Genomic DNA, 23,766 nt, shown 5'->3' on the forward strand with positions numbered 1-23,766 from the left:
GTATCCTACAGAACAAGCATTAGACTTGATTAAAGTATACTTCAAAACCTGTCAAAGATTTGCTGTTGGAAGCCCTTTCGCTTCTTGCGGTCAAGCGCTGGGTACATTGTGCACAGAACAGCTATGAAAGTGAACAAAACATGCTCAATGTATCCACCATATGCCGAAATGGCGAGCTTCTATTGGTCGTGGCGAGCGTAGAGCACGCTCAAAACCTGCTACCTGTTAATACCTTGCAAGGCTGCTAAGGCAGCATACTTCGGCTCCAGCCACCCATCTTCGACACGTCGCGATAAACGCGGAGGAAGAAATCGCCCTGTTCCTAACTGACGTAGTGAGGAGGAACTGGGCGAATTCTTCCTTGTGCGTGACATTAGCGCATCATTAGATTTCTTTAGCCCACCTAACAAGCTTGTTACGGTTGTCTCTCTAACAACACCAGGGAGCTTGCATGCTCAATAGCCCGTAATGACACGCACTACACACGGTTCCTCTTGTACGAAACAGGACAATATATGATATTCATGCCAACGTCTACTTCTTCCTTTACATACGCACGCTCTTCAATGTTCGCGCCAGCCGTGGGTCATCTTCGCCATTTTGGCAGCCTCCGCTTTGCTCTGTAGCCTCCGGTACTGCCGCTCCATTCCTGTCGCTTTCATCGGTAGCCTCCGTCGTAGCCTCTGTCCCTTCTTCTGTAATCTCCGGTGTAACCTCATCACGCGGAGAGCTTCTTCTGTAGCATCCGTCGTAGCATCTACCGCTTCTTCTGTAGTCTCCGGTGTAGCCACACGATGAGGAGCGCTTCTTCTGTAGCCTCTTGAGTAGCCACTGCATCAGCTACAATATAGCGGTAGACCCGGCTGTAGTCGGCTTCGTAGGAACCGATGAGGTTGTGCGCTGACTCCGCAATCGATCTGCCAATCGGGCCACACGCGAGAGCTCATAGCGTCGTCTGGGTCGGACCACCAGGTCTGGTAATCAACATCGCAACGTAGAATCAATATACCACTAGTACAATGTTACAGAGCAAAGTACACGCTCTCGCTTACCTGTAGATCACAATGGCGCTCATCATGATCGTCTTCGGCCATGGTCCTTGGCCACTTGGGCGCGCTCGACGGGCCCCAACAAAGCTTGCATTGCGACGTCTTGAACAGCGCAGTTTCGGAATGAAGGAAAGTACGAGTGGCTGACACGCGGCGGTTTTAGGCTTCCACCCGAATTTTCAAACCTGTTGGTGGTTTATACTCGTCCGTCTATTACCGCAGAATAAACCCCGTTTATCTACCCATCGCTAGTCTAACAGGAAGATGTGCACAATACCGGCTATACAAACATCCATATGCAAAGTTCGAAAGAGAGGACAAGTTTGCTTGATATTATGTCCTGTGACAATGCTTATTCTGTAGGATACAGAATACGGGGTTAGAGGGGCTAGATACATGCAAGCGCATTACCCAAGTTCGGACGCATTGTGCAAATATTGACAAAAACGAATATATGGACTTCTCGAGCCTGTTGTACATTGGCTGAGGCGACGCCTGTTACAAGATACTGCGCAGTTTGTGTTTGCTTTCGTACGCAACGTGACTGCGCTGCGGACCATTGTTCGCCTTCTCAATTTGAGCAGCAACCTGCTAGGTGCTTCGAAGGAAAAAATACCTTATGAATAACGTACCCCCTGCATCCTCGCCATGATGCTGGAAATTAATGCCACGTCCTAATATTACTTTGTGGCTTTTTTATAGGTATCGAGTGCTAAATTCTGACGTTTGGACCTGAAAAATGTGCGCAACTTTGCATTCTTTTGTGAAGAAGTACAATTATTTTTCGTCGCCAAGCCCGCCCTATCGCATAAACCAAGAAAAAAATCAAGAACTGTGCGGCGGTGAGCATCCAAGCTAGCCCAGTTCAGTTTTCAGTCCGCCGATGCACCATCTTGGACTCCAGGTACTCCTCCAAACCTTCAGGCGAGCCTTCACGACCAATCCCAGACTCCTTAACGCCACCAAACGGAGCCTGAACAATAGAAACCACACCAGCGTTCACAGCAACCATGCCGGTTTCCAGTTTACCAGCAACACGAAAGATGCGCGACACGTCCTGCGTGTAGAAGTATCTGGCCAGCCCAACCTCTGTGTCGTTCGCCTTGCGCACCACCTCCTCCTCGCTGGAGAAGACGAACAGCGGCACTACCGAGCCGAAAATCTCCTCGCTGCAGACGCGCGTCTCCTCGTTCACATCCGTCAAGACCGTGGCCTCGTAGAAATTCTTGCCCAGATCACTGCGCTTACCGCCGACACGAACCTTAGCGCCACGAGACACTGCGTCTTCCAACCAAGTTCTCAACTTTCTCGACGGCCTCGGGTCCAATGAGCGGTCCGAGCTTCACTCCACGCTCCAGCGGCAGACCGACCTTGAGCTTCTTCACTCGCTGCACCAGTTTGGCCGTGAACTTGTCGTAGATGGACGAGTGGACGAAGATGCGGTTGCTGGTCACGCACGTCTGGCCGCTGTTGCGGAACTTGGCGGCCATGAGTCCGTCCAGCGCCTTCTCCATGTCAGCGTCCTCGAACACGATGAACGGCGCGTTGCCCCCAAGCTCGAGCACAACGTGCTTCACAGTGGAAGCGGCCTGCTCCATGAGCTTCTTCCCGGCAGACGTCGACCCCGTGAACGCGACCAAGCGGATGTCGGGATTCTCGCTCAGTTCTTTGCCGATGCCGGAGTGGCTGCCCCGAGGCACCGTCACCACGTTGATCACCCCCGCCGGGACGCCAGCGCCAGCATGGACAGAGGCGTCTTGCCCGACGGCTTGACGACTGCAGCGCAGCCAGACGCGACACAAGGCGCCAAATTGCGGGCCACCGTCGCGTAGGGAAAGTTCCAAGGCCACATGATGGCGCACACGCCGACGGGCTCCTTCATGACCAGCACCATCTCGTCCGCGTCGGACAGAGACACCAAATACCCGCTGGAGCGCACGATCTCGTGCGCGTAGTACTCGATAATGCCGGCAGTGAAGTTAACTTCTGCTCGAGCTTCTTCAAGAGGCTTGGCGCTCTCGCAGGACGCGATTACTGCAAGATCCTCCGCGTTCTCCACGACGAGAGCGTGCCATTTCTTCATCACGGACTAGCGAGCCTACAATGGTCGATTTCATGGGGTGACTCAAACGTCAGCAACCACTTGAGGAGTGAATTTGTACTGGGGGCGTACCGGTGGCGTGATTTTCTTCCAGCGACGCTGGGCCACCTACGCAGCCGCAATGACCTCGTGGGCTTCCTCTCTCCCCATCCACGCAACGTGAGCGAGCTCTTCATCAGTGGCAGGATCTACACGGCGATCCACAAGTTAGTTGGACAGTATTAGGGTGACAGGTCGACGATCAAGACAAACTGACCTACGACCGGGAAGCATTTGCCTCCACTCGCCATTGACGAACCCCTTGGAACGCACAAGATCGGGATTTCCCAGCGACTGCAGCACTCGCCCGACGTGGTGCGGGGCCGAAGAGTGGTGGCTCGAGTGCATATTGGCTCGACGCAGCGTGTTCGGAAATGAACCTACCCACTGATGAACCTACGAATGACTTACCCTGATGAAGAATCGATGACCACGGGAGAACCGCGTGGGACGGACAAGGAGAAGAATGAGAAAACCACCCCGTGATACGGTTAGTGACAGCAACAAAGTTCTCTCAGCGCAGTTTGTATATTCATTTGGTAGCAGGGTTTAGTTGTACGTGGTGACGGTGCGTCCGTTGAGCGGTTGGACGGGCCTTGCGTTCTTGCCGTCGTCCGTGATCTCCAGCTCGGCGAGGTTCGCCTCGATGCGGTCGAACTGGGCCGACGAGATCAGGATGGGAGTGCGCACCACCCACCAGTCCACGAACTCGGTGCAGGGCGGGGTCGTCAAACTGCCGGCGTAGTTGAAGACGTGGCCTTGCTCGACGTACGCTCCGATGAGCTCCGAGTACGAGCCTCTGCAAGGAACAAGAAGGAGATGTCAGTAAGGGAAACAACAGCACTCTGGCCCCTCATTGATCGATCATACGTACAGGGTCATAGGGATCGACGAGTCGAGTGTGACGTCGCTCATGGCGTCCACGATGACGTCCACCGCCGGCTCCGAGTCGGCAGCATCCGTTCTCTGGAGGAAGAGGCCGATCACGAGCGCGGCCGAGCCGTCCACCTTCTTGTGCACAAAGTGGATCTCCCCGTCGAACACCTGGCCGTCGATCGTGTGCTCGGACGGCGTGTGCACGTGGAACTGGGCGAAGTTGTAGGTCTCCCCCTTGGCCGTGACGGTGCAGTTGCCCCCATCCACTGCGGCCTTGTAGGACTCCTCGGTCTCCGTCATGGTGTAGTCCGGGCAGGAACCGGCGAACGAGCCTGGAGGGGGTGCGTACACACTACAGAGCGTGGACTCGGCGATGTCGATGGGCGACTGCCTGGAGCCACCACACGTCGAGTTGACCTGGTTCCACTCGGACGGGCCGAACGCCTCCGAGTTGCTTCGGTAGGTGATAGCGGGGTCTTCGGCCAGAGCGAATTGCAAGGCGGTGGCAGCTCCCAGCAGCGAGAGAGCGACAGACGGCGAAAACTTCATCGTTAGAGCGGAAGAGCAGGAGGTGAGGCTCGGAGGCTTGGACTTCTAAGGCAAGAGTGAAAGTGAGAGAGCCGAGAGAGGAGCAAATGAAGAGCACCAGCGCTGTTAGCTCATGGCTTAGCGCCTGAAACGAACCAACCACTGAATCATGAAACTTTCGGCAGCAACAGGTTCAAACCATGACCCGTCCTAGCTCCATCGGGACAGGCCCAAGCACGACCAAGCGTTACGCTCACTCAGTTGAGCCCACCGATGCAGACCATCTTGGTCTCCTGGTACTCCTGCAGCCCCTTGGCCGACCCCTCGCGACCGAGGCCAGACTCCTTGATACCGCCGAACGGAGCCCCAACGTGCGTCACCAGCTCGCTGTTCACGGCCACCATGCCGCACTTCAAGTCGCCGGCCACGCGGAAGATGCGGGCCACGTCTCGAGTGTAGAAGTACCCAGCCAGTCCAGCGGCCGTGTCGTTGGCCTTGGTCACCACCTCCTCCTCGCTCGAGAACTCGAACAGCGGCACCACTGGGCCGAAAATCTCCTCTCGCGACACGCGCATGGCCTCGCTCACGTCGGCCAGCACGGTGGCCTCGTAGAAGTTCTTGCCGAGGTCGCTCCTCTTCCCTCCAAGGAGCACCTTGGCGCCGTGGGCCCCCGCGTCTTCGACCAAGCCGGCCACTTTCTCGACGGCTGAGAGTCCGATCAGCGGGCCCAGCTGCACGCCCTCTTCGAGAGGTAGCCCCATCTTGAGACGCTTCACTCGCGCCACCACCTTGGCAGCGAACGACTCGTAGACGGAAGAGTGGACGAAGACGCGGTTGGTGGCGATGCAGGCCTGGCCCGTGTTGGAGAACTTGCTCTTGATCAGCCCATCCACGGCCTTGTCCAGGTCGGCGTCTTCGAACACAATGAACGCCGCGTTGCCGCCCAGCTCCAGCGACAGACGCTTGAGGGTGCTCGACGACTTGCGCATGAGCCACTTGCCGACTGAAGTCGAGCCCGCAAACGTGAGCTTCCGCACTTCAGGGCTCGACGTGAGCACGCGGCCGATCTCCTCCGACCTCTCTCGAGGGGCAGTCACCACGTTGAGCACTCCAGGGGGGAACCCCACCTCCTCCGCGAGCGTGGCCAAGGCGAGCATCGACAGTGGCGTCTCGCCTGCGGGTTTGACCACGATGGCGCATCCAGCGGCGAGTGCGGGGCCCAGACTCAGACCCAGAATCGCATAGGGGAAGTTCCAAGGCATCACGATACCGCACACACCCACGGGCTCCTTCGTGACGAGAATCTTTTGGCTCGGATCGCTTGGGGGGATCACGAAGCCGCTCGAGCGCACGACCTCGTGGGTGAAGTACTCGAGCACACCGACCACGAACTCGATTTCCCACTTGGCTTCGGCCAGCGGTTTGCCACACTCGACAGATCCGATGATCGCCAAGTCCTCGCTGTTAGCGGTGATCGCAGCCGCCCATCGCTTCAGCAGATTTGCCCTGACCTACGTGGCCACGACAAGACTGCGTTAGTCGATCGAGCTGCTGGGATGAGCTGGAATTGTGTCATCCTTACCGGTGGAGTGGTCTTCCTCCATTGGCGCTGAGCCGACACAGCTGCTGCAATCGCATTGCGAGTGTCTTCCGCCCTCATGCTCGCGACTCGAGCGACTTCCAGCTCCGTCGCGGGATCTACCGGTGACGCACAAACGCGAATTAGGAGCACTTCAAGCTAGAAAGGTACCCGGCACAACCACAATACGCACCCTCGACGGTGAAATGTTCGTTGCCAACTGCCTCAACCCACTGGCCGCCGATGAATCCCTGCGCTCGCACGAGGTCAGGGCGCTGCAGCTTGGACAGCAGGGGTTGGAACTGCCGTTGCCCGATGGGGGCCAACCCAGTCATGAGTTGCGCAGTCGGGATACCGGTAGACGTCGTCATCGCTGCACAATCGAGAATTGGGCAACACGAGGGGAGAAATTCTTGTTGCTGACCGGCTCAGCCCCCAGGCGTACTGTCACTTTGGGCAAACGTAAAAGAAATCGGAGATAGGGGCGATGACTAACGCACCAAATGTCTCGTTCAGGGAAAAGATATTGGCAACGGGCACGTATCTGCGATGTAAAGTGACCCGATTGTCGAGCATTTACACACTTCGCAGCATTTTCACCTTTGGTTCGTCTCCCAGTTCTCGGGCTCGTACACCGGCACGTCGACCGTGGGCAGCGCTGGATTGCCGAAGGATCATGTCGGCAGCCTTTTCGGCCAGCATGATGGTCGGCGCGTTGAGGTTCCCGCTGACGTTGTTGGGCATGATGGACGCGTCGACCACGCGCAGTCCCTCCAGCCCGTGCACTCTTGCCTGGGAGTCCACGACGGTGTTGGCGTCGCTCTCCAGGCCCATGCGGTTCGTGCTGGATGGGTGGTAGTCCGTGCTGGCGTGTTGTCGAACCCAGGCGTCAATCTCCGAGTCCGACTGCACGAGGTCGGACGGGGAGACGGCATCGCCCCGGAACTCGTCAAAGGCCTGCTGTTGGAGCACCTCGCGTGTCAATCTCACGCCATTGCGAAGGTCCACCCGGTCGGTCTCCGTGTCGAGATAGTTGGGCTCGATGATGGGACTCGCGCGCGGGTCGGCGCTTCGCAGCTTGATGAAGCCTCGGCTCGTCGCGCGCAGTGTTGTACAATGCAGCATCATGGCGTGGCCATCTAGCAGGAGCTGGCGGTCTTTGTCGCTGGCACCAGGGACGAATTGCCACTTGAGATCCGGGTGCCGCTTGCCCGGCGCGCTGCGGATGAAGCCCCCAGCTTCAATGTGTGACGAGGTGCCGGCCCCGGTCTTGGACGTGAGCCACTGAAGCCCCATCCACGCCATCTCGTGGGGGAAATGGGGCGTCGCGTGGTAGAGCGTGATCGGCTTCTTGCACTTGACGTGAAGGTACACGCCCAGGTGCTCCTCCATATTTTTGTCCGACGGCTGGGAGGTGGTGCACGAGCGGCACACCGACTTCCTTCAGGTGCTGGGCGTCTCCCACCCCCGAGAGCATGAGAAGCTGCGGCGAGTTGACGGCGCCGCCAGACAAAATGATCTCTTTCGCCGCTCGAATTCGTCTCGGTACTTGGTCTCCAGATTTTTTGAAAGGCTCCACCTCCACCCCAACAGCGCGCTTCCCTTCAAACACCAGCTTGTTGACGAACGTGTCGGTCAGAACGGTCAAGTTCTCCCTCGACAGCACCGAATCCGTCAGATACGCAGCCGACGCGCTAGATCTCGAGCCGTTGTAAGTCCAGCCACCCCACGCCCTCCTGCTGGTAGCCGTTCACGTCCTCTGTAAACGGATACCCGGCCTGCACCGCAGCGTCGAGGAACGTCTGGTACAGCGGCTGGTCTCGCTGCAGTCTCCTCGTGACCTCGGTAGTCGTCAGCGCCGAGGGCATGCGTCTGCGCCTTCTTGAAGTAGGGCAGGCAATCCGCATAGCCCCAGCCTGCCGCGCCAGAGTTCTTCCAGTCCTCGTAGCCCAGGGCGTGTCCTCGGTTGTAGATCATGGCGTTGATGGACGACGAACCGCCGAGCACCCGCCCTCGAGGCCACGTCAGACGTCGGCCGTTCAAGTTTTTCTGCGGCTCCGTCACGTAGTTCCAGTTGTAGCGCTCGTCGATGAGGTTGGCCGTGAGCATGGCGGGCATCGCCAGGCGGATGGAGTCGAGGAGCCCGCGGTCTTTTGGTCCAGTCTCCACCAGCAGCACGGAGTTGCTCGAGTCGGCGCTCAGGCGATTGGCGAGGACGCACCCGGCTGAGCCCCCGCCAACGATGATGTAGTCGAACTCGGTGACGAGCTGAAGGACGACGCTCGTCGGCATTGTGAGGGCGATAGAGGAGGAGGGAGACGAAGACTGGGGCGCAGCATCGAGGAGAGGAGAGACGGAGTGAAGTGAAGTGAAGTGAGCTCGATGGGCGAATTGCAGAGTGGAGTGAAGTGAAGTGAAGCAGGGCTGGACGTGATGGTCAAGTTGAAGCTGGCCATGCATTTTCGTGTGTAATCGGTGTGGCAGACGGACATAGTAATCAGATTTGCATAGTTTAAGTCAATCAGATAGCTATATTGATATGCTATTCTAGGGGTATCACTGCCTAAGGGATTGCTGCGGTTGGCTCCCAAGCGACGCATTTGTCGATAATGGCGTCGCCGCGCAACGATGACGAGCTGGAGATGAACTGGTCGGCGGAGGCCGTGGACGCGTCGGACAACGAGGGCGTCATCTCCGCCGGCAGCGAGGACGAGTTCGAGGAGGAGGCGGAGCTGGAGCTGGGCCAGGGCGTCAAGCGCGGCCGCGAGGAGGACGAGCAGCAGCAGGACGAGGACGTCGAGATGGACGCAGACGCCGCCAAGAAGCAGAAGACCGAGGCCGGCGTGCGTGCAAGCAGCTATTGTAGTTGCATAGTACAGTAGAGATTGACGTGCTCTTTTGTGTGACATCGATTGCAACAGGCCAAGCGCCAGGTGCCGAATGGCAAGGGGCTGCACAAGATGACGCAGGCCGAGCACTTTAAGATCGTCAACGACGCCTACACCAAGCACCGCGGCGGCCAGATGACGTCGCTGGAGCTGGCGGACGGACTCAACGGTGAGAGAAATGTTTTTAGAGCTGCGTTGGGAGTGCGGGAGCTGATGGTGTTATCGTTATCGTTGCTGTGTGCTTTAGAGTCGCACTTCGTGGCGCCGAGGGGCCTGGGCAAGCACCGACTGGATCGGCTGCCCGCGTACATCCACCAGTTGCTGCCTACGTTCAAGAAGGATTTCCTGGGCAAGGGCAAGCGTCGCGACAAGAGCCCGTACTTCCTCATCCTCTGCTCGTCTGCGCTGCGCTGCGTCGAGGTGATCAAGTGAGTGCTGCACCGTCTGGTCTGATGGTACTTTTGCTGCAACTGCTGACCTTGTTGTTGCTGTGCGTCAATTCCAGACACTTGAAGGGGTTCAAGTGCCGCGTTGCGAAGCTGTTCGCCAAGCACATGAAGTCGGACGAGCAGGCCAAGCAGCTCGCGAGCATGTACTTACCGATCGCGGTGGGCACACCCGCGCGAGTGAAGAAGCTGCTGGAGATGGATGCGCTATCGCTGAAGCACACGACACACGTGATCTTCGATATGGAGAAGGACAAGAAGCAACTCACGGTCTTGGAGCTTAAAGACACAGCCACCGAGATGGTGGACCTCCTGCAGTTTTATTTCATCCCGCAGCTCAACAAGGAAGACAGCAACATGAAGATCGTGTTATTCTAGCTGCTTTAGTGCGGAGCTTTAGATTCTTGTTTCACGAATAAAATACGTGGCTGCCCTGAGCATCTGTACTTCACTCAGACACGAACAGAGCCCGCGTCGTTATCGATTCCTGGTGTCTAAAGGTGTAGATTCCGTTAGAATAGTTGGTTGAGGAAGCTCATGGTCTTCTCGAAGGCGACGAAGGTGACAGCGTTTGCAGGGAACGCTCGCAGCAACGACGGCGTGATTCCGCGGTAGAATCGCTTCGGACCGCCTTCAGCGTACAGTTGTCGACAGCAGTCGGCCACACCTGAGAAGCGCGGCTTGTCCAGGCGATCGGCCTGGAGAACGGACTTCACCGTATCCACCGGGAACACCACGAGCCAATACATGAAGCCAGCGAAGCCTCCTGAAAAGGCGATGGACTGGTACGTGCGTAGATTCACCGACTCCGGCGACAGCCCAGGCACGTTGTGCACAAAACGATCCAACATTCGCTCCTTGGTCGCCTCGTACGCCATGAAGTACGTGACATTGCCCAGCATTTCACGGCTGGCGGTGGGCCAGAAACCGCGATACAGCCCTCCCACTCCGTTTCGACTGTACACGTCCTTGACACACTGCCAATTGCTGATCCGCGTCCTGGTGTCTCCGTACATCGTCTGCATCCTGACCTTGATGGTCTCGAACGGGGTGTACAGCAATCCCTCCGTAAACCCCGTCGAGAAGCCCGCAGCTATGAGCGAGTAGTCCGGGTTGTCAAACAGCGTCTTGGAGTAGAAGTACCGGTACTGGCCCATGAGGCCAAACATGATCGACGCGCTACACAGTCGCAGCCACCAGCACCACCAAAAACACCAAAAGTATGAGTGAAATCCACCACAATTCTCCGGCAACGGCAATAAATGGGAAAGTTACTGCCCCATGTCCAAAATGATATCCCTGTACCTCATCGCGGACCGGAAAACCTGCGGCGACGCGCCTCGGTAGAGCGACGTGACGCCCCCCTGCTGGATGCTCTTCTTGAGGCAGTCGAAGGGCCCAGCGAACGCCTTGGAGCCGCTCTGCTGCGTCTGCATGCGCGCCTTGACCGTCTCGAGGGGATACCCGACGATGGCCTCGCACCCGCCGCCCATGGTGCCGCTGACGAAGTTCTTTACGGTCACGACGGCCAGCGACTGGGCCTTGCCCGCGCCGGCTTCATTGGAGGGCGGGTCGCTCTGGTGCACGTCCGCCGACAGCTCGCCCGACGCGAGCTCTAATGACTCGCACTTGGCCTCCCTCCCCATGCTCTTCTTCACTCCCTCTGCGACCTGGCGGTCCGATTGCTAAATGACGTTATAGCTACACTTTCGACCAATGGGAAACGTGGTTGACTGTACATTGAAGTTGCCTTTTTGGTTACCGCTGCTCTAACTGTAACGTGCCCTTACGTTCGCTAACACGGACTGGTTAGCGTCTTCGTCCCGTCATTCCTAATGCAACGAGAGGTGGTTGGTTCGCGATATTGCAGTGCTACAGGCAACTTGTTTACTTGTGGGCGGCACCGACGGCGTCGGCCACGCTCTCGTAGCCGTCGCGGCGCAGCAGCGCAACCAGCTCCTTCTTGGCGCGCGGCACGGCCAGCGGGCTCTCGTAGATCAGGCACGAGTACATCTGCACGAGCGAGGCGCCGGCACGGATCTTGTCGTACGCGTCCTGGCCCGTGGAGACGCCGCCCACGCCGATGAGCGGGATCTGGCCCTTGGTGAGCTTGTACATGTCGCCCAGCACCTTGGTGGACAGGTCCCGCACGGGGAGGCCGCTCAGACCGCCGGTCTCGCCCTTGGCCTCGCCCTTGAGCGTGTCCGGGCGGCTCAGAGTCGTGTTGGACACGACCAGACCGTCCAGCTTGAGCTCAAGCGCCACGTCGGCGATGTCCTGCTTGTCGTCCTCCGTGAGGTCGGGCGCGATCTTGACGAGCAGCGGGATACGGCGCTCCTCCTTGGCAGCAACCTCATCGCGAGCCTTGAGCACGCGGACCAGCAGGTTCTGCAGCTGGATCTTGCCCTGCAGCGTGCGCAGGCCGGGCGTGTTGGGCGACGACACGTTCACGACCAGGTAGTCGGCGTACTTGCCCAGCGCGTGGACGCCCCGCACGTAGTCGGAGGCGGCGTCCTCCGTGAGCTTGTTCTTGCCCAGGTTGACGCCCAGGACGCCCGCGCGGTGGCCGTTGCCCTGGCGCTTAGCGCGCGAGCCCACGTACCGCTCCAGTCGGTCGCCGACGTACTCGAGCCCCTTGCTGTTGAATCCATAGCGGTTGATCACTCCGCGGTCCTCGGGCAGGCGGAAGACCCGCGGCTGCGGGTTGCCCGGCTGCGGCTTGGGGGTGACGCTGCCGATCTCGACGCAGCCGAAGCCCATGTCCAGCATGCCCTCCATGGCCTCTCCGTGTTTGTCGAAGCCGGCGGCGATGCCCAGCGGGTTGGGGAACTCGAGCCCCAGCGCCTGCACGCGCAGCAGCTCCGGGTCGGCCTCCGGGTCCTTGGGCGTCAGGCCGAAGCGCGCGCACTGCACCGCGACCTGGTGCGCCGTCTCCGGGTCGAACAGCCGCACCACGGGCATCATGGGCTCGGCCAGCTGCCGGATGACCCACTCGTGGGGCACCACGCCGTTGGCCGCGGCCACGACGGCGGCCGCCGCGCCGCCGCCGATCGCCAGGTACGCGGCCGTGTGGAGGCCCGAGAATGACGAGGACGGGCCCGTGCTCATGCACGCGGCCTGCTGGGCCAGCGCGCGGCGCGAGGCGCGGCAGATCGAGGTCGTGGCAGCTCGCATCTTGGCTGGCAATGGGCAATTTGAAGACTGAACTGCTGGATCGCAATACACGCCGCACCGCGCTCTATTCGGAGCACTCGAAAGTATCACCTGGCGAAATAGGTGTCGTTGAATCATACAGGATATCGGTTAACAAAGGTTTTTCAAAAGCGAGTATAGTTGATTTGAATCGTAGTACTTAGCGGGGATATTAGAAGAGGAAGGTTTAACCCGATTATGAATGAGTGTGTACACCGGTTTTTGAAGCAGGTCATTCAGCATTTTCGCCGCGGACGGACGGAGCAAGCAAGCGGAGCAGGAGGAGGATGGCCAGTGCCACCAAGAAGCGCGTGTCGTATTTCTACCACCGTACGTAGCGGCGGCGACTTGTCTGTCCTCTGGGATGCGAGCGCCACAAAGACCGAGCGCTGCAGGGCAGGACAGGGGCCTTTTTTATTCCAAGTCGGCCTCGAATGACGCAGGGCAGCAGGAGCTAATGGCGGTCCAGATTGTCTGTGGCGATTGAGCAGCGGAGGTGGGCCACTTCTACCATGGACCGGGCCACCCCATGAAGCCGCACCGCATGAAGCTGGCGCACCACCTCGTGGTCAACTACGACCTGTACCAGAAGATGAGTAGTGGGTCATGGAACATTACGCCGGCAGTTTTTTTCCTTACCGTAATTTACCACCGAGAACATTCCTGAAACCTTCTTTCGGGACAGCAGCGATTTCAACTAGTGTTGTTTCTTACCAAGTTAATAACTCTTAATAACTGGTATTAGTAATTTTAGGCATTTAATAACGATGGTATTACCTTTGTGTATCATTTGTGTATCGTAATACTTAAATATTGTCTTAAGCATTTTAACTTCTGGAAGAGCAAGCTTTTGCTCATATCAGCTTCCCACACAATGCTAGCCTGCACGCGCGCGGTGCGTTCTCCGGTCCCAGGCTGGAATCTCTCCCCTAGATCTACGCGTCGCTCGGCACCAGCTCGTTGCTCGGCCAGGACGTGAAGGGCGCCGGCGCCACGCTGGCCACGGGACTCGCAAAAATAGGCCCAAGGTGCTCTACGACGCGTACATCGCCCCACATTCAAGCTGATCAGCAACGGTTCCGCAACGCAGTAGTCAAACGCCCGCTGGATGTCATCAAGGAAGCCATCGTGTACCTGCACTTCTGCTTTTCGGCCCGAGACGATGGACTGCGACAAGGCCACTCAGACTGCTTACAGAAGATCTCTTCACGCGCCATGCTAGTGGACATGACGGAGACCGAAACCATGACGCTCGGCCTGGCCCTCGCGGACCCCATGTATACGTCGGCGGGCGACCTGCTGGCCGACGGCTCGTTCACCAAGGACCTGCGCTTCTTCAGTGGCCAGAAGTCAGCCATGCACGCGCTCCGTGACGCCGGTGTGGGCGTCTACATCATCGGCGCGTCACCCGAGTTGTACACCGTTGCGGCCGGCAGTTGCTTCGGACTAGGCGACATGGTGCCCAAGGAGAACAGGTGCGGCGTGCGCTTCACGACGGACGAGGCCGATGCTTCACTGCTGAGCGACAGGACCTGCGAGTTCTTTGGCACTACGGAGTCCGGCACCAACAACACCTATCTCCTGTAGGGCGGGCCTAGCCATCAGTACGTGGACCACGTCACGTGCCTGCTGGTCGAGGGATTCATCAAAAATGAAGTAAGTGCCGGTGGGAGAGCGTGTAGCTGGATATGGTGGATCTCATGAGTTTGTGGGTTGTGCTGCAGATTCGTAAGAGAGGGAAGGGCTTGAAGAGTATCATATACATCGCCGAGGTGGCCATTATGCTGTTACATGAACGAACAGCTCGCTGATAAGGGTTGGACGAGGCCTAAATGTTGCGCTACAAGCGTTGATGTTACATTATTACTGCATTCTTAACCAAATCTGACGCTTCTTTATTTGTGGGAGTGCTAGTGCGCGTTCTGCTGTGCCAATGTGCGCCGTTGCGCTGGCAGCTCAGTGACAGAAGTTCAAGTTGAGGTCATCTCGTAGAAGGGCAACCTGTTTCGGCAGGTACGGCACGATGCACTGAATATGTGAGCTAACTGATGTGAAGCTCTACGATTATAAGAAGAGCAAGAAGAGCTGGCGTTTGCATTATTTGAACTCGGATTAGTCAGGGCAAAAGCGGTTTAGCCCTCCACCTCTCCTTCACCCCTAGCAAGTTCGCCACCACTAAGGTCACCAAAGTGTTCTGCGACCGCCATGGCCACGGGTCCATACGCAGCTTCACCACGCACAAGCACAGAAAGGTTGTGTGCGCGCTGAAACAGGGTGGTGAGGCCGGCAAGAGCAAATCGAACATCCTCGGCTGCGTGCATGAGTGATCAAGGCTCGAGTAGCGCGACGACGAATATGCCGTCACGTCCGGCAAGCACCATCAAGTCTACCCCTATCATGAACAACTACCCAAGTCCGCAGCAGAACCAAAACTCCTCACGAGAAAATGAAGCGGAGGAAGCTGCTAGAAATACCATCAGCCGAGGCAGGATCTAGAAGAAATTCGAAAGAGGTTGAAGCCAATGCATTGATACACATTTGCATGGGGACGACGACTCTATTGACTAACTAGTGCATGATATGTAATCAAGAAGGCGTGAACGGAATGAAAATATGGATCGTGTTGCGGGCTTAGCTAGCGTGAACAAAGTCAAATATGCTAATGCTCCCAGGTTGGACCAAACAGCACCCTCGACGAGTGGTGGGTGCGTCCAGTGCTCGACTGTGGAGTTGGAGGTAGTCCACGACGGCCGCTGCTACCCCCTGAAAATACGAGACGATCGCTAGTTGGTAGACTCGGTGTTGTTGCACTTGCCGATCCGGGCGGCCTCACGACCGGTGGCACAAGCTGGCGCTCATCAGCACGCGTGAAAACGGTTCCGCTGCTTGTTGACTGCGTAAGTGCGACTGACTGCATAGGAGCGACCGACTGCGTAAGAGCGACCGACTGCGTATGAGCGACCGCAGCCTCGTCACTCCATACTGTGCTGGTATTCGTCGCTTGGTCGGGTAGCGGGTTGGCTAGTGCAGGCGAAAATAGTGTTCTTCGAGCTAGCGGGGAAGGGACAGCTTCACGTTGGTCGGTCTGCGAGGGCGTGAAGAATCGTGATCGGTGCGCCGTATTAGACCGACTACCGCGCATGCGACTGGAGCTGTTGGGAGCAATTGGCGTAACGATGTCATCATCGCTGTAGTCGTCACTCGCGCTGCTTTCGCCCTCTTCTTCTGCATTGACTTGATAGTGCACTGCACTAGTTGCAGCCTTGTCACCCGCATTCGAGTACAAATATGCTAGCTTTTCCACGCGATCGGGTTTCAGCCGATTTCGTCGCTTGGTGCGGATGAAGGAGTGAACACTCCACGAGCGCTCGCTCGCAGCGGACGACGTCGGGATGCTCAAAACGCGGGTAGCCAAAGCATGTAGGAGCGGAACCTTATTAACCTTGACCAGCCACCAGTCTAATGGCGTGTCCCTCGCGTTTTTTTCGTGGTCTTCAGCTGTCCAGGACTTCTTCACGCGAATAAAAGCCCTGACAGCTCGGCGAACCGCATTTGGAGATACGTTGGAGGGTAGACCAACTCGTGTAGCTAGATCTACGCATGCATCGACTGCATTGTCCAAGTCATCACCTTCAAAGTCGTCCGTAGACTTAGTTGGGTCCAGTAAAAATGCAGCGAGGATTGATTCGCGCTTGAGGGTGTTCCAGCGGGAGCTAATCTGGCCTCGGATCGTGTTAAGAATACCAGAAGCAACATCATCAGTTTCGCGGTTGTAGATGACGTGGGTTTTCAGTCCACGAAAGTATTCATACACCATCAAAAGGCAACACCCATCCTTTTCGAGAGCGCCGAGAGCTTGGATTATCGGGTTCACCAGTCGCATTACGGCTCTGGCATTCACCCAAAACATGCTATCAGCCAAAGTGGACTCGACGCGATTGAGTTTGGCAGCAACATCTCCGTAACGAGCCAGAAATTCATGGTTGGAAAACAACTCACGCAGCACATCTTCGTTCCTCACGACACTGGAAATACAATTTGTGCTCGAGTACCACCGCGTCGAAACAGGGATGATTAGCGCGCGCTCGACGCGGTGGTACTCGAGCACAAATTGTATTTCCAACTTCACGAAACGCGTTGACCGAATATTTCTGCCACACCAACTATACACATGAGGTATTACCGGTAGCAGATCGAATATTTCTGCCACACCAACTATACATAAAAGTTATTAACGTTAATAAATGGTAAGTACGAAGGTAATAACGGTAACTGGTAATAACTGGATAAGGATTTGACCAACTCTAATTTCAACGACGACCCCTCTCGACCACTTGAGAGCGAGAGACACGTCTTTTCGATATGAGGGTAGTTTTAGAACCTCTGAACCGGTCAGATCTAATAGACGTTGATTTGACGACGCCCACTTTATAGCGAGAGCCACGTCTTTTGGATCTTAGGGCGTTTCGGGACCGCTCGTTCAAACTATATTGATAAAACCAATAGAACATTACGCCGGCAGTTTTTTATTTTCATAATTTCTTACCGTAATTTACCTCCGAGAACGGTGCTAGAACGATCTTTGTGGATAGTCGTCCGTTTTACCTACACGACCTCTCAACCACCTCAGAGCTCGAGGAGGCGTCCGTTAGCCATCGAGCAGTCGCGCGACCCTGTAGACGTGCAGGATTGCACATGCGAGGGTAAGATGAAACTCGCAAGAATTACCGGTACATTACGACGGCCTTTTTATGAAATTGATTGAAAATTCATTTGATCCTGATATGTAAATCTTATAGATATATAATAATTACTACTAGTAATCACAATGTGCAACTACATCTTGGAAAGTGGAGCAACGTGTAAGGCGAAGCCAGCCCAAGATCGTTGTGGGAGACACCCATTTTCAAAGTTCCCATCCGTAGAAGTATACTCACCTGAAGCGAGTGAGGACATGATGAAGAAAATAGTTTCAGCTCCGATGGGTGAACGAATTACCTGCTTGTGCGGGTCGTCGATGGAAAGATGGAACTTCGCGAAACACTGTAATAAAGGAAAACATTCGAAGTGGATCGAGTCAATGCCATATCCAAAAGATCTCGCGTGGTGGGGCCCGGACTATAGCAAATGGTGATCCAACATTAATATATTTTTTTCAAAAAAATTAAGAGGCTATGTATATAGATACCCACACATACAACATGACGATCGAACTATCTTTCGGAAAATACGAAGGTCAATCCATTGAGGATGTATTCAAGAGTGATCCTGGATACTGTCGGTGGATTCACAACCAGCCCAGTCTCAACATTAGTGAGGATATCAAGATATTCCTACACAGCAAGTTCCTAAATAATGATAATTCATATATGATGACTTGGGGCAAGTACAAGGGTAAGAGTCTGAAACAGATCAGTCGTATGGATCCGAACTATATCGACTGGCTTCGTAAAAGTGAATTCGTGATTGAGAAATGTCCAAAGCTACTCAAGGAACTTAACTAAAGAAAAAAAAATTTGTTTCAATAAGTCGTATTTCGAACTGACGCTGTAGTGAAGTCTAGAACCTCTCCGGTTAGTCTATCGAACGTTAGTTCCTGTTCGCTAATTACGAGGATCAGCATATTCACACCTTGGCATCCGGCGTTCGTACCTTGGATCTGAATAGCCTGAGGTACATCGCGCTCAGTCAGGCGACTGACATCGGCAATAAGCATGCGGTTTGTGAGCGACCACGTCTGATAGTCAAGTAGACCATTTACGAGCTCAGGGGTTAGATCTCCGTCAATCGCTGAAATCTTAGCAATTTCGTTGGTAAAGTGGTGGAAATCATAGTCATGACTGATATCGAACACCTGAGTCGAGCCAATACGAACGTTAAAGTTGCGAATCGACGACCCAGGCTGAAGCGTGTATGGAGAGCTATCGAAGGGGCTCTGGAACTGCTGAACAGTAGCAGAAGCAAAGTTGTTTGTCTGTTCCGCGAATGGTAAAAGCACAACATATTTCGCGTTTTTAACACTTGCCGATAGCTGTAGATCGAAAGAAGCATTTAGTTGAGTCGAGAACTTACCAATACCAGCACGCTGGTAAAACCACTGTGCGTAGCAATCATTGTAGCGAACCTTCTTAACCGGCTTAGAGATAATAGCTTGAGGGTTCTCAAGATGAACGAAAGGGACATACAAACGAGCAGTAGTAAAAGGCATGTATGTACCATCGATGGTAGGTTCAAGAGCATTTACAACCGCTCCCCAAGCAACACTAAAGCCCGCAGATGCGGCAAGCACACCATTCATCGGATTACCGGTAGCAGAAGCGGCAATCATGACCGGACAACTATTACCAGACGATAGAGTAGTAGAGGTTAGCGACATACCCTTTGAAGCATCTACCGCGACTACAGACGTTCCCTGATTCACACGGAAACGCAGGCGAATTTGAGGGTTAGCCATCAAGTCAAGCTCACGGAAGATAGGATGCAGATCGGTGAGCTTAATCTTAAGCATGTAGTTCCACGTTCCCATGATTGCGTTAGCAGCAGTACCACCAGCTACGAAAGCTCCACGCGAGGTCTGGTTAGAAATGGTAGTCGATGCAGCAGCACCACCTACCGACGGCCACGAGCTGGAGAAGTCAGCGCCAGCCGTAGGAGGATTCGATAGAAGGCGTTTAACGAAACCGTCATTAGGAATAGTTGCACCACCAGGAGGAGCCGAGACAGCAAAGGAAGACGAGAAGGCCATGGTGTTTGAATATCCATCACCACTGGTAGATGCGGATCCAGAACTGTATGATACCGACTGAGCACAAGAACGATTCAGCTCCGTGCTTTTCAACGTACTGAGGGCTGTACCCAGTCTGAGCACGAACGTTATTCCAAAAGAGCTTGTAGTCAGCCATCGAGACGATAGTCTTTCCATTGAGTTCCAGACTCAGACTATCAATAACGTTCCAATTTCCGCATTTTAGAGTAGCCCATAGACGATTGGCAGCGGCAGTTCGAGCAGTGCCACCAATCTTCATTGAGACCTTGTAGGGAAGCATAATGTAGGCATCACGGAGGCTTGCGAAGCCCTCGGAACCGTTAAGCTGAGCTGTAGCATCGATAGTGATGACACCATTCTGGTACGAGCCCTGATTTAGGTCAATAACGTGCGGTACACGCTTGCTCGAAGATACCTTGATCTCCGGGTCGCTCTTAAGCGAGCTCTGGTACAAGTACTGATCGGATAGTTGAGTTTCGCTCATCGTTGAATCTATATGGATCCTAATATAGTTTAACAAAATTAAATATTATGTCGCACCTCATCAAGCCAATCACCTCAGATCATGATCTCATCGAACTCGCTGAGGAAATGAACGTTCAACTCGATAATATATTCGAATCAAATGAGATAAAGTCCCATCTCCCCAAGAAAGGGTCATTTCGGATTCTACTTCGCCCTCCTAATCTTGAGGTAGGACACTGGACGGCGGTTCATAATGGTGAATTCTTCGATAGTATGGGGGAAGGACCACCAAAAAAGTATGGTATCGATCGATACAATACCAAGGGACCTACGGTGATTACTGTGGTCCATTTTGTGTCCTATGGCTATATTCGAAGCAATATCGTAAGCCAGATGTATTCTAAACGATGAAAGATCTAAATTTGACAATTCTGGAATAATTTAACTCAACGAATATAGTAATCATGTATCGCGAATTAACAATCTCCAGTGATATTCCAGCACGGAAGCTTACCAAAGCTTTCAAGACTGGTAAGCTAAGCCTTACATCAAGCGAACTAAAGGGTAGTGGCTCAGTCATTCATCTCCACCCTGCTTCGTTTGAAAAGGCGATCAAGGCTCGTAAGGCTGGACGCGGTGTCAGACTTGACATTACCAAGCACGAAGTAAAGAAGGGCTACAAGAAGGCTCAAGGAGGCTCTATCTGGTCCAAGGTGTGGGGAGGGATCAAGTCTGCATACAAATTCGCTAAGGATTCGGGTCTATTAACGAAGGCTGTTGATGCGGCGGTTCCTGCTTTAGCTACTTATGCTGGACAGCCAACGGCTGCTGTTCCAGCCAGAGCTGCAATCAAGTCTCTAACCGGTATCGGTATTTACGATTCCGATAGCGACAAGGAAGGAGGACGCATATCGATGGCTGATGTAAAGAAGGCTGCTAAGAATGCGCTTGGGTATGCTAAGCGTAAGGGTGTTCTAACCGATGCGGTCGATGCTGGAGAGAAGTTCCTACTATCAAAGGCTACCAAGCCAGAACATGAGGATCTAATCAGATCTGTGCGAAAGGAGGTTCGTCGTCGTTATGGTGTAGGAGTAGCAAAGAAACGCCCAGCAAAGGGCTCGCCGGAGATGAAGGAACGAATGGCAAAGCTGCGTGCTATGCGTAAGAAGGGTAAGTCTGGCGGTTCATTTACGTTGTAAAAAAAATACTCTGGATGACTTATTTTTTTGGTCGAATCAGAAGCATGATGGATACTGACGTATCTCTAAAAATCACTTTTTTATCGTTTTGGTTATAGATACTGAGAGTAATACTGGCTCGAGCGCCATTATGACAATTCATCCATGCATACTGGGAGGGTTTGTATGAAATGACCTTTCCAATAGCGGCATCGCCTCTATCAAAAGCGCTGACAATATCACCAGAAGCCACATATTCATTTTTAATCAGATCGCAACGAACGATGTAGGAACTGGTTGGGTGAATTTGAGGAATGATGTTCGATAGCTGAGCACTTGCAACAGTAGCTGATGTAGAGGGATAGGTGCCCACTGTGAGTCCAACTACTTTTCCAAATTCTGCATTATCGATGATCAATCGAGGAACTCGAGTGGTAGTCGGCAATCCAGTACCGCCAGCTGAGTATAAACCGGAGGTAGGTCTGGTCCATGTACCTCCAGTAGTTGGTAGAGTTGTAGGGGTAGGAGAGAAATCAAGCTGGCAAGCGTAATAGACACTGTTAGCACTCATCTTGATATAGAATACATTATTCCCAGATGGATCGATGAGATACGCTCCAGCGTTGACAAGAGAAGTCTGAATGCTTCGATTGATATCGTCATACGAATAGATACCATCAGGGAGGGATACACTGATTGTGGATACAGTTCCAGCGGTAGGTTTAAAGTCAGCGAAGCGATAGAAGATAGCTAGCCAAACAAACAGAAACCAATTTGCCGAAGAACACGCGGACGACTCTGTACTCGGGGCAGAAGTAACACCCCGACTTTGACGTCTTCAAGAGCCCTCCAGGAGACTGCCTGCGCGCGGTCTAAGCCAGTTTAGGGACGCTTCCAAGGCCTCACTGGTGTAGCGAGCACTGGTATAGTGGGGACTCAAAGGTACCAAGGCAAAATCGGCAGTGACTGGGGTTTCGCGCCCCGGAGTGACCTGTGAGAGCTTTATTTTCTATTTGCGTGCTCTAACCGGGCATCCATTTCATATTCCCTACTGTGTGTCTTTGGTGGTTGAGGTAGTCACCCCCCAGACCGAATTGATTGACTACTATGTGATAGGACTGAATTATATTTTGTATTGTTCCCTCATTCTGTGAGGGTGGTGCGCGTAAGTGAATGTGCATCCAGGGCTGACCAGTGCCTTGGGTGACGGCTCCGAAGTTGACTGGTGTATAGACCCCCCCACCCAAGGGTCTCAAAGAATAAGTGGTGGCTGTATATTTTGTGACGTTTAGCTCGGCATTGTATTTCTGTGTGTTGGTTATTCTGAATTACGGATCTGACTGTGGTCCCTTTCATTCGGTCTGACCTTCTGTTCATTAGGTGTGGTTTATCCCAGGAACACACCCAGCAGACTTTATTCTGTATCGCACCAACTCAACTCGGTTGAATCCGGTCCGCCAAAGGTAAACGATACCTATAGGGGTTGACACAAGGACACACACCAAACACCGGACCGCATTAGTGCGATTCGGTGCGTCCAAGCGGTTCCAGGCCCGGGTCATTCAGTGTCTAGTGGGTGGTTATCGCGTGGACAATCTCTGGTACTCCGAACCCGAATTCATTCGGTCCGGCATAGTGCGCTATACACCCTGGACGATAAAGGCGTTCACCCGCCTCACCTCACTGTACTCGCCAAACTGGCAGAACTGCACCAGCAAGGTATACGGGAAGCCGTGACCGCAGCTACTGCCACTATCTTCCGTTTGTAAACAGCAGCAGCAGACTATAATTAATATAGCAGAGTGTGCATTATAATATACTTCAGCAAAGTAGTGGTCATAAAAGCTCGGTCGCGAGTCAGTTTATGTAAAAGAAAAGAGTTAACCCTTGGTACATGACTTTTGAACGATACAATAATGAAGTATTTGCAGACATCGATGATGTCAACCAAACCTCTTTTCCTTATGGCAATTGCGTTTAGCTAGCGAGCTTTGCCGACTATGGGCTCCTTCCTGTTAAGATCCCACCGCAAAACATTCCGTACTCTCGCGAAACAACGTGTTCACCTCATGGTCGGCATGGAGATGTCCACGCCACTTCATTATACTGCCTAAGAAGACAATATATTTGTTGCTCTTCCTTATCATTGGGTGCAGCTGCTGTGCGCACTGTCACGATACTTGTCTACTTTCCCGAATGAAGTCTGTGGAGGCCATGAGTCCTCGAAAATACGTCGAGAATTTGCGTTTAACCATGTACATCTCATGGCTGCATGTGCGCTTCGTGAACAGCATGATGAGCACGCTCCCCGTGCTGCATCCAGCCCGCTGTTTCCAGGCGAGACCTCGTGCATTACCATACAACTTCTTTATTGCTATCGGTACTTACTAGAAACAACGCTACCATTCTTCTCATGTTGCTGAGATCCACGTCCGTCACATGCATCCTCGTAATTACATCAAGAAGCGATATTTTTTTTTGGTGAGGTACATTACAGTCATTTAGGTAGCCTAACAACTAAGCCAATGTCCGTCTGTCAGAAGCCTACATATCTTCTGTCAGCTCGCTAACTACTTTGTGATGTGCTAGCACATGCGACCTCCGTAGAGTTGCCTAGCAGGAAGCAAGCCTTAGCCTATCAAGCGGGACACCCACCCGT

General features: G+C 54.1%; 12 protein-coding genes across 12 annotated transcripts; 3 read left to right on the forward strand and 9 right to left on the reverse strand.

Moving 5' to 3' along the window:
- Nucleotides 1–1,914: 1,914 nt before the first annotated feature.
- Nucleotides 1,915–3,132, reverse strand: PHYSODRAFT_313509 (hypothetical protein; the record flags this gene model as incomplete). Its single annotated transcript, XM_009525618.1, has 3 exons — nucleotides 1,915–2,310; nucleotides 2,342–2,735; nucleotides 2,768–3,132. 3 exons carry the CDS (start codon nucleotides 3,130–3,132, stop codon nucleotides 1,915–1,917), a joined length of 1,155 nt encoding a protein of 384 aa, XP_009523913.1.
- A 606-nt stretch (nucleotides 3,133–3,738) lies between these two features.
- PHYSODRAFT_494681 (hypothetical protein) lies at nucleotides 3,739–4,365 on the reverse strand (the record flags this gene model as incomplete). The annotated part of the gene is made up of 2 exons (XM_009525619.1): nucleotides 3,739–3,988; nucleotides 4,064–4,365. 2 exons carry the CDS (start codon nucleotides 4,363–4,365, stop codon nucleotides 3,739–3,741), a joined length of 552 nt encoding a protein of 183 aa, XP_009523914.1.
- Nucleotides 4,366–4,850: 485 nt separating this feature from the next.
- On the reverse strand, nucleotides 4,851–6,543 carry PHYSODRAFT_255315 (hypothetical protein; the record flags this gene model as incomplete). The annotated part of the gene is made up of 3 exons (XM_009525620.1): nucleotides 4,851–6,104; nucleotides 6,176–6,291; nucleotides 6,351–6,543. 3 exons carry the CDS (start codon nucleotides 6,541–6,543, stop codon nucleotides 4,851–4,853), a joined length of 1,563 nt encoding a protein of 520 aa, XP_009523915.1.
- A 76-nt stretch (nucleotides 6,544–6,619) lies between these two features.
- Nucleotides 6,620–8,464, reverse strand: PHYSODRAFT_313518 (hypothetical protein; the record flags this gene model as incomplete). The annotated part of the gene is given in 5 exon segments (XM_009525621.1): nucleotides 6,620–6,663; nucleotides 6,820–7,558; nucleotides 7,578–7,872; nucleotides 7,898–7,991; nucleotides 8,014–8,464. 5 exon segments carry the CDS (start codon nucleotides 8,462–8,464, stop codon nucleotides 6,620–6,622), a joined length of 1,623 nt encoding a protein of 540 aa, XP_009523916.1.
- Nucleotides 8,465–10,018: 1,554 nt separating this feature from the next.
- Nucleotides 10,019–11,152, reverse strand: PHYSODRAFT_313513 (hypothetical protein; the record flags this gene model as incomplete). The annotated part of the gene is made up of 2 exons (XM_009525622.1): nucleotides 10,019–10,685; nucleotides 10,812–11,152. The coding sequence occupies 2 exons, from the start codon at nucleotides 11,150–11,152 to the stop codon at nucleotides 10,019–10,021; spliced, it is 1,008 nt and encodes a 335-aa protein (XP_009523917.1).
- Nucleotides 11,153–11,393: 241 nt separating this feature from the next.
- PHYSODRAFT_557375 (hypothetical protein) lies at nucleotides 11,394–12,680 on the reverse strand (the record flags this gene model as incomplete). The annotated part of the gene is made up of 1 exon (XM_009525623.1): nucleotides 11,394–12,680. The coding sequence occupies one exon, from the start codon at nucleotides 12,678–12,680 to the stop codon at nucleotides 11,394–11,396; it is 1,287 nt and encodes a 428-aa protein (XP_009523918.1).
- Nucleotides 12,681–12,985: 305 nt separating this feature from the next.
- On the forward strand, nucleotides 12,986–14,285 carry PHYSODRAFT_255303 (hypothetical protein; the record flags this gene model as incomplete). The annotated part of the gene is made up of 4 exons (XM_009525624.1): nucleotides 12,986–13,028; nucleotides 13,190–13,297; nucleotides 13,580–13,593; nucleotides 13,632–14,285. 4 exons carry the CDS (start codon nucleotides 12,986–12,988, stop codon nucleotides 14,283–14,285), a joined length of 819 nt encoding a protein of 272 aa, XP_009523919.1.
- Nucleotides 14,286–17,899: 3,614 nt separating this feature from the next.
- Nucleotides 17,900–18,202, forward strand: PHYSODRAFT_497900 (hypothetical protein; the record flags this gene model as incomplete). Its single annotated transcript, XM_009525625.1, has 1 exon — nucleotides 17,900–18,202. The coding sequence occupies one exon, from the start codon at nucleotides 17,900–17,902 to the stop codon at nucleotides 18,200–18,202; it is 303 nt and encodes a 100-aa protein (XP_009523920.1).
- Nucleotides 18,203–18,243: 41 nt separating this feature from the next.
- Nucleotides 18,244–18,645, reverse strand: PHYSODRAFT_385257 (hypothetical protein; the record flags this gene model as incomplete). The annotated part of the gene is made up of 1 exon (XM_009525626.1): nucleotides 18,244–18,645. A coding segment is annotated over one exon (402 nt), but the record flags the coding sequence as incomplete, so codon positions are not given.
- A 129-nt stretch (nucleotides 18,646–18,774) lies between these two features.
- Nucleotides 18,775–19,948, reverse strand: PHYSODRAFT_391557 (hypothetical protein; the record flags this gene model as incomplete). Its single annotated transcript, XM_009525627.1, has 3 exons — nucleotides 18,775–18,825; nucleotides 18,871–19,465; nucleotides 19,509–19,948. Coding segments are annotated over 3 exons (1,086 nt in total), but the record flags the coding sequence as incomplete, so codon positions are not given.
- Nucleotides 19,949–19,995: 47 nt separating this feature from the next.
- PHYSODRAFT_494090 (hypothetical protein) lies at nucleotides 19,996–21,128 on the forward strand (the record flags this gene model as incomplete). Its single annotated transcript, XM_009525628.1, has 3 exons — nucleotides 19,996–20,185; nucleotides 20,227–20,313; nucleotides 20,389–21,128. The coding sequence occupies 3 exons, from the start codon at nucleotides 19,996–19,998 to the stop codon at nucleotides 21,126–21,128; spliced, it is 1,017 nt and encodes a 338-aa protein (XP_009523923.1).
- Nucleotides 21,129–21,147: 19 nt separating this feature from the next.
- Nucleotides 21,148–21,828, reverse strand: PHYSODRAFT_490638 (hypothetical protein; the record flags this gene model as incomplete). The annotated part of the gene is made up of 1 exon (XM_009525629.1): nucleotides 21,148–21,828. A coding segment is annotated over one exon (681 nt), but the record flags the coding sequence as incomplete, so codon positions are not given.
- Nucleotides 21,829–23,766: the final 1,938 nt, after the last annotated feature.

This window comes from Phytophthora sojae, assembly GCF_000149755.1.
Source record: "Phytophthora sojae unplaced genomic scaffold PHYSOscaffold_3, whole genome shotgun sequence".
NCBI classification, from domain to species: Eukaryota; Oomycota; class Peronosporomycetes; order Peronosporales; family Peronosporaceae; genus Phytophthora; species Phytophthora sojae.